The 15,394-nt window shown below is 40.7% G+C and overlaps 2 protein-coding genes across 2 annotated transcripts; one reads left to right on the top strand and one right to left on the bottom strand.

Annotated features, from left to right (window-relative positions):
• Positions 1 to 548: 548 nt before the first annotated feature.
• cox5b2 (cytochrome c oxidase subunit 5B2) lies at positions 549 to 2,164 on the top strand. Its single transcript, XM_006798987.3, has 4 exons — positions 549 to 742; positions 1,560 to 1,630; positions 1,710 to 1,809; positions 1,917 to 2,164. The coding sequence occupies exons 1-4, from the start codon at positions 646 to 648 to the stop codon at positions 2,027 to 2,029; spliced, it is 381 nt and encodes a 126-aa protein (XP_006799050.1). The 5' UTR covers positions 549 to 645; the 3' UTR covers positions 2,030 to 2,164.
• A 709-nt stretch (positions 2,165 to 2,873) lies between these two features.
• On the bottom strand, positions 2,874 to 15,394 carry herc4 (HECT and RLD domain containing E3 ubiquitin protein ligase 4). Its single transcript, XM_087850347.1, has 24 exons — positions 14,691 to 15,394; positions 14,415 to 14,574; positions 14,207 to 14,283; positions 13,890 to 14,111; positions 13,720 to 13,810; position 12,802; positions 11,075 to 11,205; positions 10,813 to 10,967; positions 10,032 to 10,108; positions 9,205 to 9,329; positions 8,990 to 9,049; positions 8,251 to 8,362; positions 7,566 to 7,755; positions 7,186 to 7,358; positions 6,973 to 7,092; positions 6,779 to 6,877; positions 6,525 to 6,692; positions 5,668 to 5,811; positions 5,410 to 5,576; positions 5,204 to 5,270; positions 5,024 to 5,106; positions 4,710 to 4,893; positions 4,121 to 4,223; positions 2,874 to 4,009 (listed from the first exon to the last, which is right to left on the bottom strand). Exons 1-24 carry the CDS (start codon positions 15,022 to 15,024, stop codon positions 3,801 to 3,803), a joined length of 3,252 nt encoding a protein of 1,083 aa, XP_087706473.1. The 5' UTR covers positions 15,025 to 15,394; the 3' UTR covers positions 2,874 to 3,800.

Here is a 15,394-nt window from a genome sequence, read left to right as displayed (position 1 = left end):
AATATTTAGGATATTTACAAAATGTACAGATTGTGCATTGTACCTGTGCATCAAAAGGTAAATGTGTAACTTCCAATATGTCAGTATATATAAACTGAGAAAAATAATATGAAAGTTATAACAGTAGTAGTTGTTCAGTTGATTAGTGCAAATTACAGCGCGGATGTAAACATCTGTGTGTTGGGAGCAAACCTTATGTACATAAGATTTTTATTTTTATCTTTTATGTTTGTTTAAGTGTAAGTCTGAGGTCCGTGGGAGCACTGCAATTTCAAATGCCTGTGTATGGTTTGTACATTTGGTTTTTGAGTTTGATGGTTCCTTCTTCCCTTGTAATTGCACGGAAATGTAAACTAACTAACTGCAATAACAGGCGCTATCTTAAAGTGTTGTTGTTGTTGTTGTTGTTGTTGTTGCTGTGTTTTTTACATAACAAAAATGAAACTACGTTTTTCTATAATAAAGTATACAGCGGTGTTTACCACCTGTAGAGCGTGCCTCCCACTGCGGAATCTGATTGGTCGGATCATCTGCGCTTCTGTTCATTGGCCCGCGTACCCGTCACTCAGGCGGTTGTAGTGGGGTCATTTCAGTCCGGGTTATAGCAGAGTCAGGTCATTCACTGTACTTGAAAAAGGCACTATAATGGCGGGACGTCTTCTTCTCCGAGCTTGTACAACAACACTGCAGCTGAGGAGCAGCGTGCTGGCCCCGCTGCACCGTTCAATGGCCACAGTGAGAGGTAGGACTCCGTATTTACGACAGGAGACGTCACTTCACAGGCCTCCAGAGTGCGTTACAGGCACAGCTGTCACCGCTCACTCGACTTTGTGCGAAAAGCGAAAGGCTGGTTATATTGGCAATTTTAGCGGCGTCTTTATTTAGTTTGGTAGCTGACAAGTTAGTGACAAGGAGTTTGCAGTACGTGCTAGCTAGCTACCGCCAGTGTTTTATTTACAGCAAAAAGAAACACCTGTGTACATATTTATTTACAGAAGTAAAAATATTTGTGGGAGGCCTAAGTGCTTTGAGATACACAAAGTCCCCACCTAAATACGACTATAAAGTACACCTTAAAAAAAAATGAAGGTCATTTGGACTTTAGCGAGTGGAAAGGCCTTTGATAGACCCACCTCCTTTGGCAGACTGCGTTGGGCAGGTGCCAGCACCCTGACAGGGGACAGGAGCGTGTTATTGTGGGAGGTGTCCAATGCTGACGTGCAGACTTGCCCGCACTCACTACAGAGTTTATTATAGTTCTGTATTTTCTAATTAGTTATAATTTTTATTTCGTTTTGAGCTTTTTTCTTTTTAATTTAGTTTAGTTTTTGTTCTTAGAAGACGTTTAGTGTTGGTTTCTGTGTTAGTTTTAGTCTTTTTAGTTATTAGTGTACGGAGGCCATATGCAAGAGGTAAGATTTAAGCAAGTTATTATAGGCTTTTAATATAAAACTGATTTTTTTTTTTTAAGCAGCTGAATCAAATACAGATTTTTTTTGTTTATTTATTATCATTTATTCATTTTTTAATAGAAACCTTTTTGCTATTTAATTTCTCAGGCATACCAACAGATGAAGAACAGGCCACTGGGCTGGAGCGCCGTACCCTCCAGGCCCTCAAACAGGGAAAGGTAGGCTCCTGTATACATATAATAATGAACCTGAACTGCACATAAGCTAATTTTTTTATTTTTCCCGTTTACATCACAGGATCCTTACAGCATCCTGAAACCAAAGCACTATGCTGGTACCAAAGAAGACCCTCACATTGTGCCAGGCATTGGAACCAAGAGGCTGGTGGGATGTCTCTGTAAGTGATGCATAATGAATCAAATTTCCCCTTTATGAATCTGTGTTACCAGTGTTAACAACTTTTTTTTTTTTTTTTAAATTATAACTTTTTAAAACGCTTTGCAGGTGAGGAAGACAACACTGCTATTGTGTGGTTCTGGCTTCATGAGGGAGAGGCCCAGCGCTGTCCTTCCTGTGGTTCCCACTATAAGCTTGTACATCACGAGTTGCCCCACTGATACCAAAACTAACACACAAAGCCCCCAAATTGGGCAACAGACAAGTGTATTTGCCTCCTTTATGGCCATATTCTGCAGTGTGTGCACGTCATTCAACTTGTACAGTTTATGATTAAATTGTGACTTGAAGTGGAATGTGTTGATGGGTATTTTCATGAGAGAACAGACAAACACAGTTAAAATATTAAAGGTTAATTTACTATATAAGCTGGACTTTAAAGAGGACCTATTATTCTAATTTCCAACATATTTTAATTCATCACAGCAGCTTTGTACTGTCAATTAAAAATCATTATTTTTCTTATACTCTACCTTAACGCAGGCCCTCAGATTTCATCTCTGACTTTAAGGTAACTTTATTTCTGATTGGCTGCCCCTCAAAGGTTTCTATTGTGCTTTAACTACATTTTGACACCTCAACAGTTGCCCTTGAAGAAATGTGTCATGGTGTCAACAATTAACCAATCATAGGGAAAAATCACCTTGGAAGAATGAAGTGATGATATTGTAAATGTGAAATCTAAAACATCGCCATTATTTTGGCGTAAATAATTACTTTGGCTGTCTTTACCGCTTTCATGAGCCCCTCCACTTGCAGGATGTAAATAGGAAATGGCTGTGTGCCCGAGATGACATCTGCCCTTTGTAACTTCATACAAACCCAAGAGTAGGAAGACGCTGATGCCTGAGCACACGGATTACACATACCTATACTTACCACCTCCCCTGAAACTCTGGTCACGTGTCATAAGAGCATCCATCATCAGAACATATTTGAAAGAAAATAACAAAAAGCAGAATTAACCCCTTTTAAAAACAAAATGTGGTATATTTTTTGTTAAAAAAAAAAAAAAAAACCTTCTACAGCAATATTCAAACACAAGGTACTATATTAAAAATAACCAACCTTTCATAAGAACTTAGAACCTTACCAGCAAGTAATCCATTTATTTCAGTGGCTGTACTTTGTTTTATTTGTGGATTGTTAAGGCAAACAGCCAAGAAAATCCACTCAGCATCTATAGCAAACACTTCACATTGCTCTCGAGCAAATGTCACAAGAGAACCTTTGTCAAACATAAAGTAGATTTACTACATTGGCTAACAATTTTTGCAACAGGGGATGAAAAAAACCCAAACTCCTGTAAAATACGGTGTCACTTTGATGACAAAGCCATGCAGAAAATACTGCTAGAGTGTAGTTTAAAAAATACGTTTCTGTTGACACCTTGTCAGATGTGAATCAGGTCTTATTTTTCTCTATATTTTTTTGGGGGGGTGGAATTACGTGGTATTTTGTAGTGTTTGACTACATTTTAAACCAGTAAAAACATAATAGAAGCATCTCACTGTCACAATAAATTAGGTGTTAAGCATTAGAAAAAGAAATTTCACTGTATTTTACAGGAGTTTGTTGTCAGTTTATTTATGCCCCTGTGCTGTATATACCAGTAGTTTGCTTCATCATACTTGTCCTATCCAAACATGAATAAAAGCATATCTACATGAGCAATATTAAATGTGAATCAACTTGTGTGGGATTGGGCTTCAAATACTTTGATGGCAAGAAAGCAGCTGGAAAAAATAAAAAAATCAACATTAACATGAAAGTCCAGCCGTTCATCTCAGTCACCTTTAGTGTCATGTGGCCTCCCTTTTAATTTTTATTTTTTTCAACTTGTGTTTGACTCATCCAGACTGAGAAGTCTGCAAAAAACCATCTGGGAATGTGGTTGCCATCAGCAGTCTCAACATTGATTTTTATGTTCTATCAGGCAAGATTGAAGCCTTGATTGTGATCTATAGCCTGCAGCAGCTTCTCACGGAGCATTTCTAGACTCGTGTACTTGGGCAGGTCCAGCAGGTTGAAGCAGGTGTGAGCGACAGGTAAGTAATGCTCCCCTCCACCAGTAGGCTGGATCACCAGTTTCAAGCTTTTCATGCCCAAGATGGGGATGCGGTCACTTCCAGTGAGGAACACTGTAAAGACAAGATTTTTGTTTCTTTTCACTCTTCAAGGTCCGCATGTAACATGCAAACTCACACAAAATTAATGAAACTAACTTTTCTGCTGTTTAGGGCAACACTTACAGAGAAACTGTTTTTTCTTCTCCAATGGAAGATCGTGAAACACCTCCCAGAAAAGCCTGATTGTAGAGTGGTCTGTCCAGTACTCCCCTTTGTACTCAGTAGTCTAGTAGCAAAAGAGCATAAACAAAAATTATTTTCATAATCCATCTTATAATGTACAAGGCTCACTTTAAAAAGTGAGATTCACAGTGGCCACTGGGGCTTTTCTCAGTCATTTACAGACTGTTTTTTTAACTTGACCTTTTAAATGATGTATTGACTGAGAAACCAAGGATACTGCACACTCTTACATCAGCAACCTGCCAATCACACCATACCGGCAAATGTTTCCTTAATTCACAAAATGAAGATTATACTGTATTAGATGGAATGTTAAACTAGCATACAAGACCATAAACTAAATTCGTAAAATGTTTACTGAGGTAATAAATCAAGTGAGACATAAGGAAATTTCAATACAGCTAGAGGAGTCGCCCCCTGCTGGACACTAGGAAGAATACAGCTTTCATAGTCCTAAAGGCTATGCGGATATTTTCTTCACATTGCGTGGCCAGATGCAATTTTTACTAATCACTATTTAATACAAAACCTTTTCAAGCTCCATCCAGTCATAGTTGGTATTGCCGATAACCATGGCTTGCAGTTCGTTTGGCTGGAACAGTTCTAAAACTTTCCCACCGCACACTTTGTGGAAGCCTGAATAGAAGCACTCGAAGAGTGGAGCTACCGATGTGTTGAAAACATAGTCTACATAGGCACTGACGAAATCTTGCCTAGAGGAGAAGAAAGTAAGAAAAATGAGAGTAATGTGAATGTTTCAACAACAGTCCAAAATATTCATGAATCCCTTAGTGGATAACTGCTAATGGATAAATATCAGGACAACTTAAAAAAAATCTTTACCTGTTTGACATATTGACGTTAATGTTTTCCCCATTTGGTACAAGCTCTAAAACCTCTGTGGCACCGTAGTTTTCCTCTGTGATCTGGAAAGAAAAAAAATAAAAATAAAAATCATATGATAGGTGGATGACACAACTTACTTAAACCACAGCAGAAAATGTTGATAGTCAATCATCTTACTGTGAAATTCAAGCAGAAGGTTTCCTCAAGGTCATCTTCTGTGTAGTCTAGTAGCTGCTGCAGACTCCTGGATGAACAGGAACACAATTCCCTGTGTGATTACTGTGGCATTGAAAGGTTTAGATGACGTTAAGACAATGCCAAGGTAAACTACCATTCATAAACATATTAAATGGAAACCTCAGGTGACTGTTCCTTGATCTGACCTTCCCACATCTGGCATTAGCTCTTTCAGGTCTTCTAGCGTTGGCTTCTTCTTCAGAAGCTTCTTGTAAAGGGCCAAGGGGAAGTTGAGCTCAACGATGGTGAGATTGTAGATGGCCAGACCGCAGATGACCCCGATGAGGTTGAACAAGTCAATGTCCTCAAATGTCTGCAAGGGACAGTCGGTGATTGTCAGCATTTAATCAAGGAAGGGTTTCATAAAGATCACGCGGAGATGCCGCCTGGTTTAAAGCAAGTACCTTGTTTGAAAACCAGATGAGGCGAGACTCTTCGTAGTAACGAAACATTCCGTATTTGGGATCAAGCAGCTCTTTCATGATCAGGAGGAAGAACTCCTTTCTCACGCCACCTGCATCGACGGCCTCTTCTCCCACAAAGATCACCTGCCACAAACGTCACAAGTAAGTCACAGTACCGTTTGAACCTGGCATACTCTGTGGGTTCATTACCATAAGCAGCATCTTTCACACTCATATATGTATTTTCATTCATAACTAGGAACGTCATCCTAAGTGTACTTGATTTAAATTTGTCTGTTAGCTCGTTCAGTTGTCTTCGTTGTCAAGGCCACGGCTCCTGCGATATTTAGCGATCGCTACCTGGAAATCCTGTTCCAACCACTTGCACCACTCTGTGTGCTCGCTGGATCACCACTTCTGTGTGAGTTGAGACCGAATCTACAGTTTTGAACCTTAAGAACGGATTTACCATTCACAACACTGTAAAAAAAGGCCTAGCATGCTTTAAGTCAAGCTTGTGACCTAACGTTGATGCTACGTTTGGACGTTGTGGACTCATAAACCTGAAGAGTGCCTTTTTACACTCTCTAGCTCTTAGCTGTATGATGTTTTCTCCCTGAGTTAGTGGTGTCATTGTAGACTGCAAGGAGGTCCATGTTGAAATCACACACGCACATGTGCATGTTGTCAGAACGGCACTTCCTGGGAACAATCCAATAATAGCACAAGTACTGGAAGGGATCCAGAGTTTACAAGACTATGACTGGAATGGAAATGGTGGCCAGATTTAAATCAGGTATGGGGTTATGCTGCTTCTTTTTTTTTTTAAAAGCTTCAAACTTAAATGCTGTTTCTACCTTTAGTGGCTTCTTGTAGTCAACATTCTTAGACTTCCTGAGCACTTCCATAGTGTCTCCAACAATGTTTTCCCTGCGAACGATGAGGATGAGGCACGGGTTGACGGATTCCACAGCCGGTAGGAACATGGAGCTGAAATTTTGCATCTGTGCCTGGTCCACTGCCATCTGTTAATACAGAAAACACACGATTATGAAGCGATTAGTGAGAATAAAGGTAAGAAACTGCCTTTAAGAGGTTTAGTGAGTAATACCTGCATCTGTAAGACAGCATCTGTCTGAAGGAGTGTAGTCTTTGCTTGGGCATCAAATACAAAGGGATACTTGCACAGAGTCACCACTCCATCATGTCCCTGGGGATAGAGCATAAACAAAAGGTTCACATCAAAACCTTAACATAGAAAGATGTATTACTGAATCGCAGAGCCAACATCCACAGCAGACTCACCATTGGGTACATCTGCCTCTGAAGCCATGTGACATAGTCATTTCGGATGTCTATCAGGTTGTCCAACTCATGAATGTAGAACTTGCCATACTGAATGATGTGTCCCGCTTTCTCGCTCACCTGAAGCGACAAGTGGGAGAGACTGTCACTTGTAGTCCTTTAAAGAAGGATATAATGTGCAGCAGGAATTTAACACTGCACCTTTTTCCTCACCTTGTGTAGCATTTCCAGGAGTCGCAGCGATGTGTCCAGAAAACAGGTGAAAATTCTCTGCTCTACTGCGGGAATGCCCACCTTGTGCATCTGCAGCAGATACACCACCACTTCCTTGTACAGTTCAACTAGCCGCTGGAAGACTGGGGACTCAAATGTAGACCACCAGTTTCCTGCAAATACATGAGCAAACACTAATTTAGTGCTCCTCAAAACCCTTTTAAGACAGTGTAAAGTGCTAATTTTTAATTCCTGCATAAGATTTATGACAAATATAAGCAATTTTAAGACCTTATTTTCCTTAACAATAAGGTCTTAAGTATAGTATGTAGTACATATGTAGTATGGAAAGCTTAAAGAAACTCCTTCATCCTACCTACCTAGTACCTTCAGTGGAGCCTCTTTTAGGCTGATGACTGATTTGGCAAATGGGATAGAGATGGTGACGTAGTTATTTCGGTTAGTGAAGAGAGGACATTCTGGAAGAGTGAGGTAGAGTCTCAGAGCTTCGATGTCTGGAGGAGAATTGTTTAGCCTGGGAATGAGGTTCTTCTCCAGACTAGCAGCAATCTGAGGCAGACAGACGAAGGGAAACAGGTCTGTTATGATTAATGTGATAATCCTGAATGCATACAAACTGCTGATGAGGTGTGGGGTAAAGTGCAACAATAACACACTGAATGGACCAGAGTACCGGGAATAACTGGAGCCGACACAGTAATAAAACGTCACTGGGGACATTTACACTATAAAAACATCTTCTGGTCAGGTACCAAATCAAAATAATATGAACGTCAGTGACAAGACAGCAGTGGCAATCTCAGATGAGCAAAGGTCATAAACACTGTTGAAGAGTATGAGGAATGAAAAGGAAACTCCAAGTCAGAGGAACTTCACCAGTCAGAGAAAATATATTAGTGCCCAAGTATTTGGCATGACACGACACAGAATGCAGTTTTGAATTACAGTGAAGAATCCAGAATTTAGTCCCCTCCAAGACCTTGAATTGAACAAGTAAAAGGAGATGGATGGGTGGATGGAACTACATTATATGTGGCCACTGACCTGCTGAGCAATCTCAGGGTGACCCTCTTGGATTACTTTGTTGAAGAGCAGGCGAGCCATGTTCATATCCACCCCTGAACATTTACTGCTGGTACTGTAGTGATCTGGATGACTGCGTTTATAAAATAACAAAAAAACAAAATCAGCACTCAGAATGAGATAATTACAAAAACGCTTGGCAATAACTATAACAATACATATATATATATTATGTATTGTTATATTATGTATATATATAATAATATATATTAATCTAAAGTTCTAAACTGATCGGACAGCGCTTCAGAGTGCAAATGGTTAATGAGCTGAAGCACACTTCAAAAGCAGCCCAAAGGTTTCTCAAAGCAAAGAAACAGGATATGCTTCAGTGGCCAAATCAGAATCTGATCTCAACCCAGGAGAGCACGCTTTTTATCTGGTCAAAGCGGTGACAACAGAACAAGCTCTAGATTTACCATGACAGCAGATAAATGTCAGTACTGAATGTTGTTATCGTTGAGCTTCCTGCTTTCATGGCTAAAACTGTGGCCATCTCAATTTCACGTTTTTATATAGCCTACCAAACTCGTGCATTCACCTGGCTCATATGATGGAAGCAGCTTAAGAAAGCTTTAATTATCTAATTAGAGAATAAATAAACAAGAAATTCAGCAAAAAAATGCGTTGATTTTAATGTAAATCAGTCAAAATGATTTTTCTGACTAGATTATGACTTTTGAAATATCTGGAGTGCATTTACCTCATTGACAGGAAAGACCCATTTAGGCAGCTTGCTGAGGAGAACACGAGGTCGATCTCACTAAGGAAACCAGAAAAGGCAAATAATTACTGTGTAAATCTCCAAAAAGGATCTGGTAATTTGATTCTACTCAAACACACCATGTCTAAAACAAACTAAAACTCCAATATGCCGAGGATCTACTGAGGGGGAAAAAAAGAAGAAGAAAACTTTACTTGGAGATTTCGAGCGGGAGTCTTCCTTGTGAGTGGTTCAACCATTTATGTATGAGATCCTCATTCAAGGAGTAAATCTTTCTCTGGGGATCTTGTATCCTTGTGTCATCTCCGTTCTGAAGGCTCTGCACCACAAAGTATAAAAGTTAGACAAATAAAAACAGATCAGATGTGTGTAAAAGTGTGTAAAAACAGTATTCACAGCTATCTGCGGCACATTTTAGAAGAAGGTGCTTCTGAGAAAAGAAAAAAAGTGACATACATCCTCATTACAAATTCAATTCTGCTTGAAAAATCATCATACGCTACATGGCAACGTGTTTTAAAACCAACACCAGCTTGCACTGACTGTTGGGGATCAGCTGGAGCAGTCTGCTTTAATTAGATTGACAAACGCAATTCTGTTTCCTGGAATTCGAAAACTTTAATTACAAGATTTTAACTTGAAGTCATTTTCTTATTTTTCAAATTTCACATTTAACTCATGTGAATGGTGACGTTGTCAAACAACGCTGTGGTATAAAATTACACGCGAACCCATGTGCCAAGATTTTTTTTAAATTCCAGATAATTACAGGTTGTGTCTGGAAATATTTACAATCTCAGCTCATCTGCCTGACATTGCTCTCACACCCGTGCAGTGATAATAATCCTTTAGCTCAAATCACTGTTGTTCAGCGGCTCACTATTATAGAGTACTGCCAGTGCCATTGTTTTTACTGTAGAGTAAAAACGATAGCATTCAGGACAGCTGTGCAATTATTAAAACGTGCTGTACATTTGTAAGCATCTCCATGAAATCTCTGTTTCAGAGAGTGAAAACTTACGTTGGCACTGCAATAGTGAGCAAAGCTTTGATCTCCTCCAGCATAAATCCGTTTGACACAACATTTCTCCTCTGAATCTGCAAAAGTGAGGGAAAATATTTTTTTTGTGTTATTAAAACATCTTACCATCGAGTTTTACATTTGAAATAAACCCATCAAACTAATTATGTAATGTGCTTTTACAACTTAAGATTCAGATTAAAGATAATAAATCTCCACGTTCAGATGGATACACAGCAGAATTATATAAAATGTAGTCAGAGAAAACGTAAATGGAGAACCCTATCGATTAATACATTTGACTGCTCATTCCCATATATCATCGTGATGTTGTTTATTTGTGATGTTGTTTATTCTTTCTCAACAGGTGATCCAGGTGATTGATATATGCATTTTTTTTGTCTGCTTATTTAGTTGGTTTTTGTTTTTTTGCCCTTTATCCCCGTCCCTCTTCTCCACAGTTTTTTCCCCCTCTTCCTTTCTCCCTTTTCTTTTCCTCATTCACGTCTGTCCTGTATCTAGCAAGTGAAAATAAAAAATAAATAAGATAAACAATAAAATGTGAATCAAATAGACCATCACGGCAAGGCTGGGATGGTCAATTTTTTCTTTCTTCGCCTGTAGACAATAATTCTGATGGCAAAAGAACCAAATGGGACAGGCAAAAAAACAAAACAAAAAAGAAACAAACAAAAAAACCACATTTGACTGCTTATGATTCAAACTTTACACCCCTCAAAAATGGAAGGATGTTTTGGTTTTACATTTGCTGTCCCCTCACCTGTATCTGTTGCAGTGCTGGCGACTACCCAGGGACCTTTAACAAGAGCAGGGCTTTTTCTGTTGGAAGTGGACCGTGTGCCAAGCTGCCCGTTCCCTCCGAGCCCAAATGAATCCATCTTCCCCGATGACGGCGTGAAAGCCAGCGTGTGTTGCCTTGACCGCACAGCAATTTGAAACGTTACTAGCAGCCTTGTGACTTTTCAGTATAATTCACTGACGTTGTATTTTAGATAAACGCGCAAAAACAAAGTCGATTTTACCTTCCACATGCAATCTGTGTGACTACATTTCCCATGAGCTCAAACACTTTTCTGGGGTTTATTTCATGATTTGTAGAGTTATGCCCAAGCTGTCCATATCCTCCTGCTCCAAATGTGAACACGCCCCCTTCCTGTATTTAAAAACAACAGAACCAGTTATTCCGACCTTCGAAAGGGTTAGCACTGTGCTAACTTGCTAAGGCCAAAGTGTTAGCAAAGACCACTGAACATGAGGCTTGAAGAGACAGAGAGGCATGAAAGACAGCTGTCGTGTTAATGATTTCAGTCTAGTTTTTCCTTAACCAGAAACAGCTAGATTAGTAATGGCACATGCCAGGAGGGGGATTATTTTAACATCCAAGTCTTACAGCAGGGGTCCTCCTCTACAGCGTCAGCCCACTACTGAAACAAACTTACTGCGTCTGGGCACCTGGACAGGAAATGGGCATTTTTATCCACCGCTCGAGAAGATTTAAAACTTCACTATTTAACAAACCAAAAAACATTCCAGGTTCTAAATAACTGTCCCAACTCATCCATTCTTTTCTAAAAATTAGAAGTAAACACAGAAATGGCACTTAGCCACTGAAAATGTATAATGCTTTTTCCCTGTGTAGAAGAGGTCACGCCTCGTCCTTGTGCCAAAACATGTTGACATCACACCTCACGAAGACCCTGAAGACACTTATCCTGGACCAGCTTCCAGCACATGGTCAGATCCCTTCCGGTCCTTGACCTGCTCAACAGGGCCTACATCCACCCAGCGCTGTGAGGGTCATGTTTTGATTTCTCCAATGTGTTCACCACCACCAGCTCGGCTCTGCTGGGTGGATGCCTTGGCAGTGAGCTGGATAATTGGCTCACTGATCGGCAAACCACCTGCAGCACCATGTTGGACAGCAACACCGAAGCCCAGCAGGGGACTGTCCTCTCCCCCTTTCCCTTCACCATGTACACCACAGCCTTCAGCGCTGCACAGACACCTGCCACCTTCACAGGTTTCTAATGACTCTGCAGTAGTGATGTATCACACAAGGTGATGAGGAAGAGTATGGGGGTTGTGGATGTGAGAAGGGTTAGAATGCTGGTCACCCCTATTTCCATCCGTGTGGTTTGGGTGCAGACAGAATAAAAATACCTCAGTGTTCACACTAAAAACACAGAAGCCCTCTACAAGAAGAGTCATCTCTATTTTCTTGGATGACTCCTTTAAAATCTAATGGATGACCCAGGATGTTTTGAGTCTGTAATGGCCACTGCCATCCTCTATGCTGTGGTGGGCTGGGGCAGCATGATACCAGCAGACTCAAACCGATCCACAAGGCCAGTATTATAGGTGTGGAGCTCGACTCTGACAGCAGATGTCAGATGATAGCCGACAATCCTTCACGTTCATTCCATGACTTGCAGCACAGTCACAGGAGCAAAACACTCACTGCACTACAACGCCACAGGAAATGATTTCTACCTGCGATGATCAAACTTCATATCTTCCCCTTATGACACCTGGACTATTTTCACTTGTCATATCTTCTTTATATTGTACATACTATTGTTTAACTTTGGAGTATTTATTTTAACGTAATTCAACATTGGTGGAGCCTCTTCGTTTTATAAGAATGGTTTACATTTTTTTATGATTTCTTTCCATTTTCTACCTTTCATATCATTTGCTTGAGAGTCTGTGACAAAGCAATTTCCCCCTGTCATTATAAAAGTATTCTGACTCTGATATAAACTGTTACAATGGAGGGTGCTCAGACGAAATGCCTGCAGCATCAAATAATGAGCTCAGCATGTGCGCAAGTAATCCCAGTGAGCCAAATGCTCAGGCAGTTTCAGGCAGTTTATTCTATATCAGCATGATGTCAGTGAGTGCAGACATCCCTAATATAGTCATCTCAGGTGTATAGCTTTGGCCGTGAAGCCACACTGATGTGTTAGTCAAGCCTTCGGTATGAGGGGCAGCCAATCAGAAGAGACTTGGCTAAATGGGAGGGGAGCTAAGGAATATAAAAAAAGAAGAAGAAAGAAAGCTCGTTTTAAGAGGTAGAGGAACCCAGAAACTGCACCTACAGCACCCGTGGATGCTGAACAGTTTGTTCATCTGACAACAGCTTAATGTTTTTCTAAAGGAGAGCTTTATAAACATCTGTGTGACAATGCTTTTAAAAAGCAAAACACTGAAATCTTAATGTACTGCAGACTTAATGTACTGCAGTGATACTGGGATGTTTTCTAACTGGTCGCTTGGCAGCAGCTGTCTCTGAGCAGTATGCAAACTGGAGAGCGAGGACACAACACACTGACTGCGACAAGTGATGCATCTGTAATCCTGCCTGGCTGCTGTTTGGGATCAGTTAAGAAAATGTAATACATATACACTGGCAGATTAAAAACAACAACAACAGCAATGAATTAGGAAGAAGGTAAAGAAAGCATAACCCAGCATGGGAGTAAATCCCAGTAAAAGTCCAAGGCCCAGTTTAATGATTTTAAGCCTAAGAATTAAAACCATTAATTAGATTTAAAAGAGCCACTTTTAAATCTAATCATTAATCATTAATTCCACAGTTTCAAATTTCGGTCTTCTGTACACACAACGCTGCAGATCTATCAAAGAACCAAAAAGTATGCAACTTAACTTGGTCAGTGCTGCCGTGTGATCTTCTCCACAGCAAATGTAAATCACTCTCTGTGATCTGAGGGACTTCAGGAGGGCCGGGAAATACCGATCTGAAAAAGACGTCCTGAAAATTAGTCAAAGTTTCGGGTTTGAATGTACACCGGCACCTTCTAACCTTCTACCACTCACCGTTGCAGTCGTTGAGACCAAGCTGACCGAAATTGTTGCGCCCCCAACCGAACACGGCTCCCGAGGGAGTGAGGGCAAAGCTATGTGCTCCACCTGCTGATATTTGAGCAAAAGGAATGCCCTGCAGAGACTGAATCATCTGGGGTGTGGAAATGCTCTGTCCGTTGATTCCTAACCCAAGTTGGCCGTATCGATTCTGGCCCCATGAGAAGATGTGGCCCCCTGTGTTAAAAACGCATATATAATTGAAACGGTTTAACATGACATAAACACTGTAAGCTGCTCTGGATATGTACTAAGTGCAAACCATTCCTCACCTTTTGAAAGTGCATGGGAGTGCCAGTACCCACAGGCTACCTGAGCAATTTGAACATCTGACAAAGTCTTGATGTTTCTTTTCATACAGAGGAAAAAAAAGAGAGAGAAGAATGGCTATATTAGGGCTTTTCATGGTGCCTTTACAAAACAAAGGATGAGCAAGTAGTGCGTTACACACAGGGGTTTCCTGATAGTTGATGAATTTACCTAGGCACGCGAACACATTCTTCAAAGTTATTTAATCCCAGCTGTCCATCTGAACCAAGACCCCACGAGAAAACCTGTCCTTTGTCATTTAGGGCGAGTGTATGGGCCTCTCCACATGATACAGCCACTATGATCTGTGCATCCAAGGCCACAACTTGCTCTAACAGATGACATAAACAAGTGCTTGCACAGTGAGCAACTTTAAAAAACAAAACAAAACCCCCCAATGTTTTATTAGAAAAACAAACAAACAAACGAACAGCAGACATCACCAACCGGGTTTCTTTCTGGCTTTTTCATGTCCAAGCTGCCCAAGATCATTGCAGCCACAGGTATACACCGTCCCGTCCTCCAGCAGGAAAGCTGTGTGTCTGCGGCCACACCCCACATCACTCACTTGCTTCCCGTGAAAGAATTCACATTTTCGTGGCTCAACCACAATCTCTTCATCAATCCCACCCAAGCCCAGTTGTCCGTAGGAAGCATTTCCCCAGCACAGCATTGTAGTTCTCCCTTTAGCTGCACGCAAAAGCAGGATCTCAGGCTCTGTGAAGAAGACACTTGGGCTAATATAACCTTCCAGAGTATAGTCACATATCCCCCGTTTCATTTGCAAGGTGTAATCTAGCTGGTATCACCTAGCAAAGCCGAAAGAGGCAAAACAACATCATCGCCACATGAAACAGACGCAAGCCTGCGGTCAGATTAAGTCATGACTTCAGGATCGTACACCTACATACATACATATATATATATATATAGCGAGAGCACTAGTACGTTGCAGTCTAAACTGACCATGTAAACAGATTAGCCTAGTAAGCTACAGTTAACGGTGTTGGGTGAGTTCCGTTAGGGTTGCTAAAATCGTCAAATAACACCACTTCCGTCGCGGGCGGCTGGGTTTACAAATTAAAGCACATGCCAAAACGTGTTTAAATACGAGTATTGCCAATAACTGTATTTACCCCCACGAGTTGCAC

This window comes from Neolamprologus brichardi, chromosome 13, assembly GCF_056152115.1.
Source record: "Neolamprologus brichardi isolate AB-2024 chromosome 13, ASM5615211v1, whole genome shotgun sequence".
Lineage (NCBI taxonomy): Eukaryota > Metazoa > Chordata > Actinopteri > Cichliformes > Cichlidae > Neolamprologus > Neolamprologus brichardi.
Note: the sequence above shows the minus strand (reverse complement) of the source record. Positions and strands in the feature narration are given on the sequence as shown.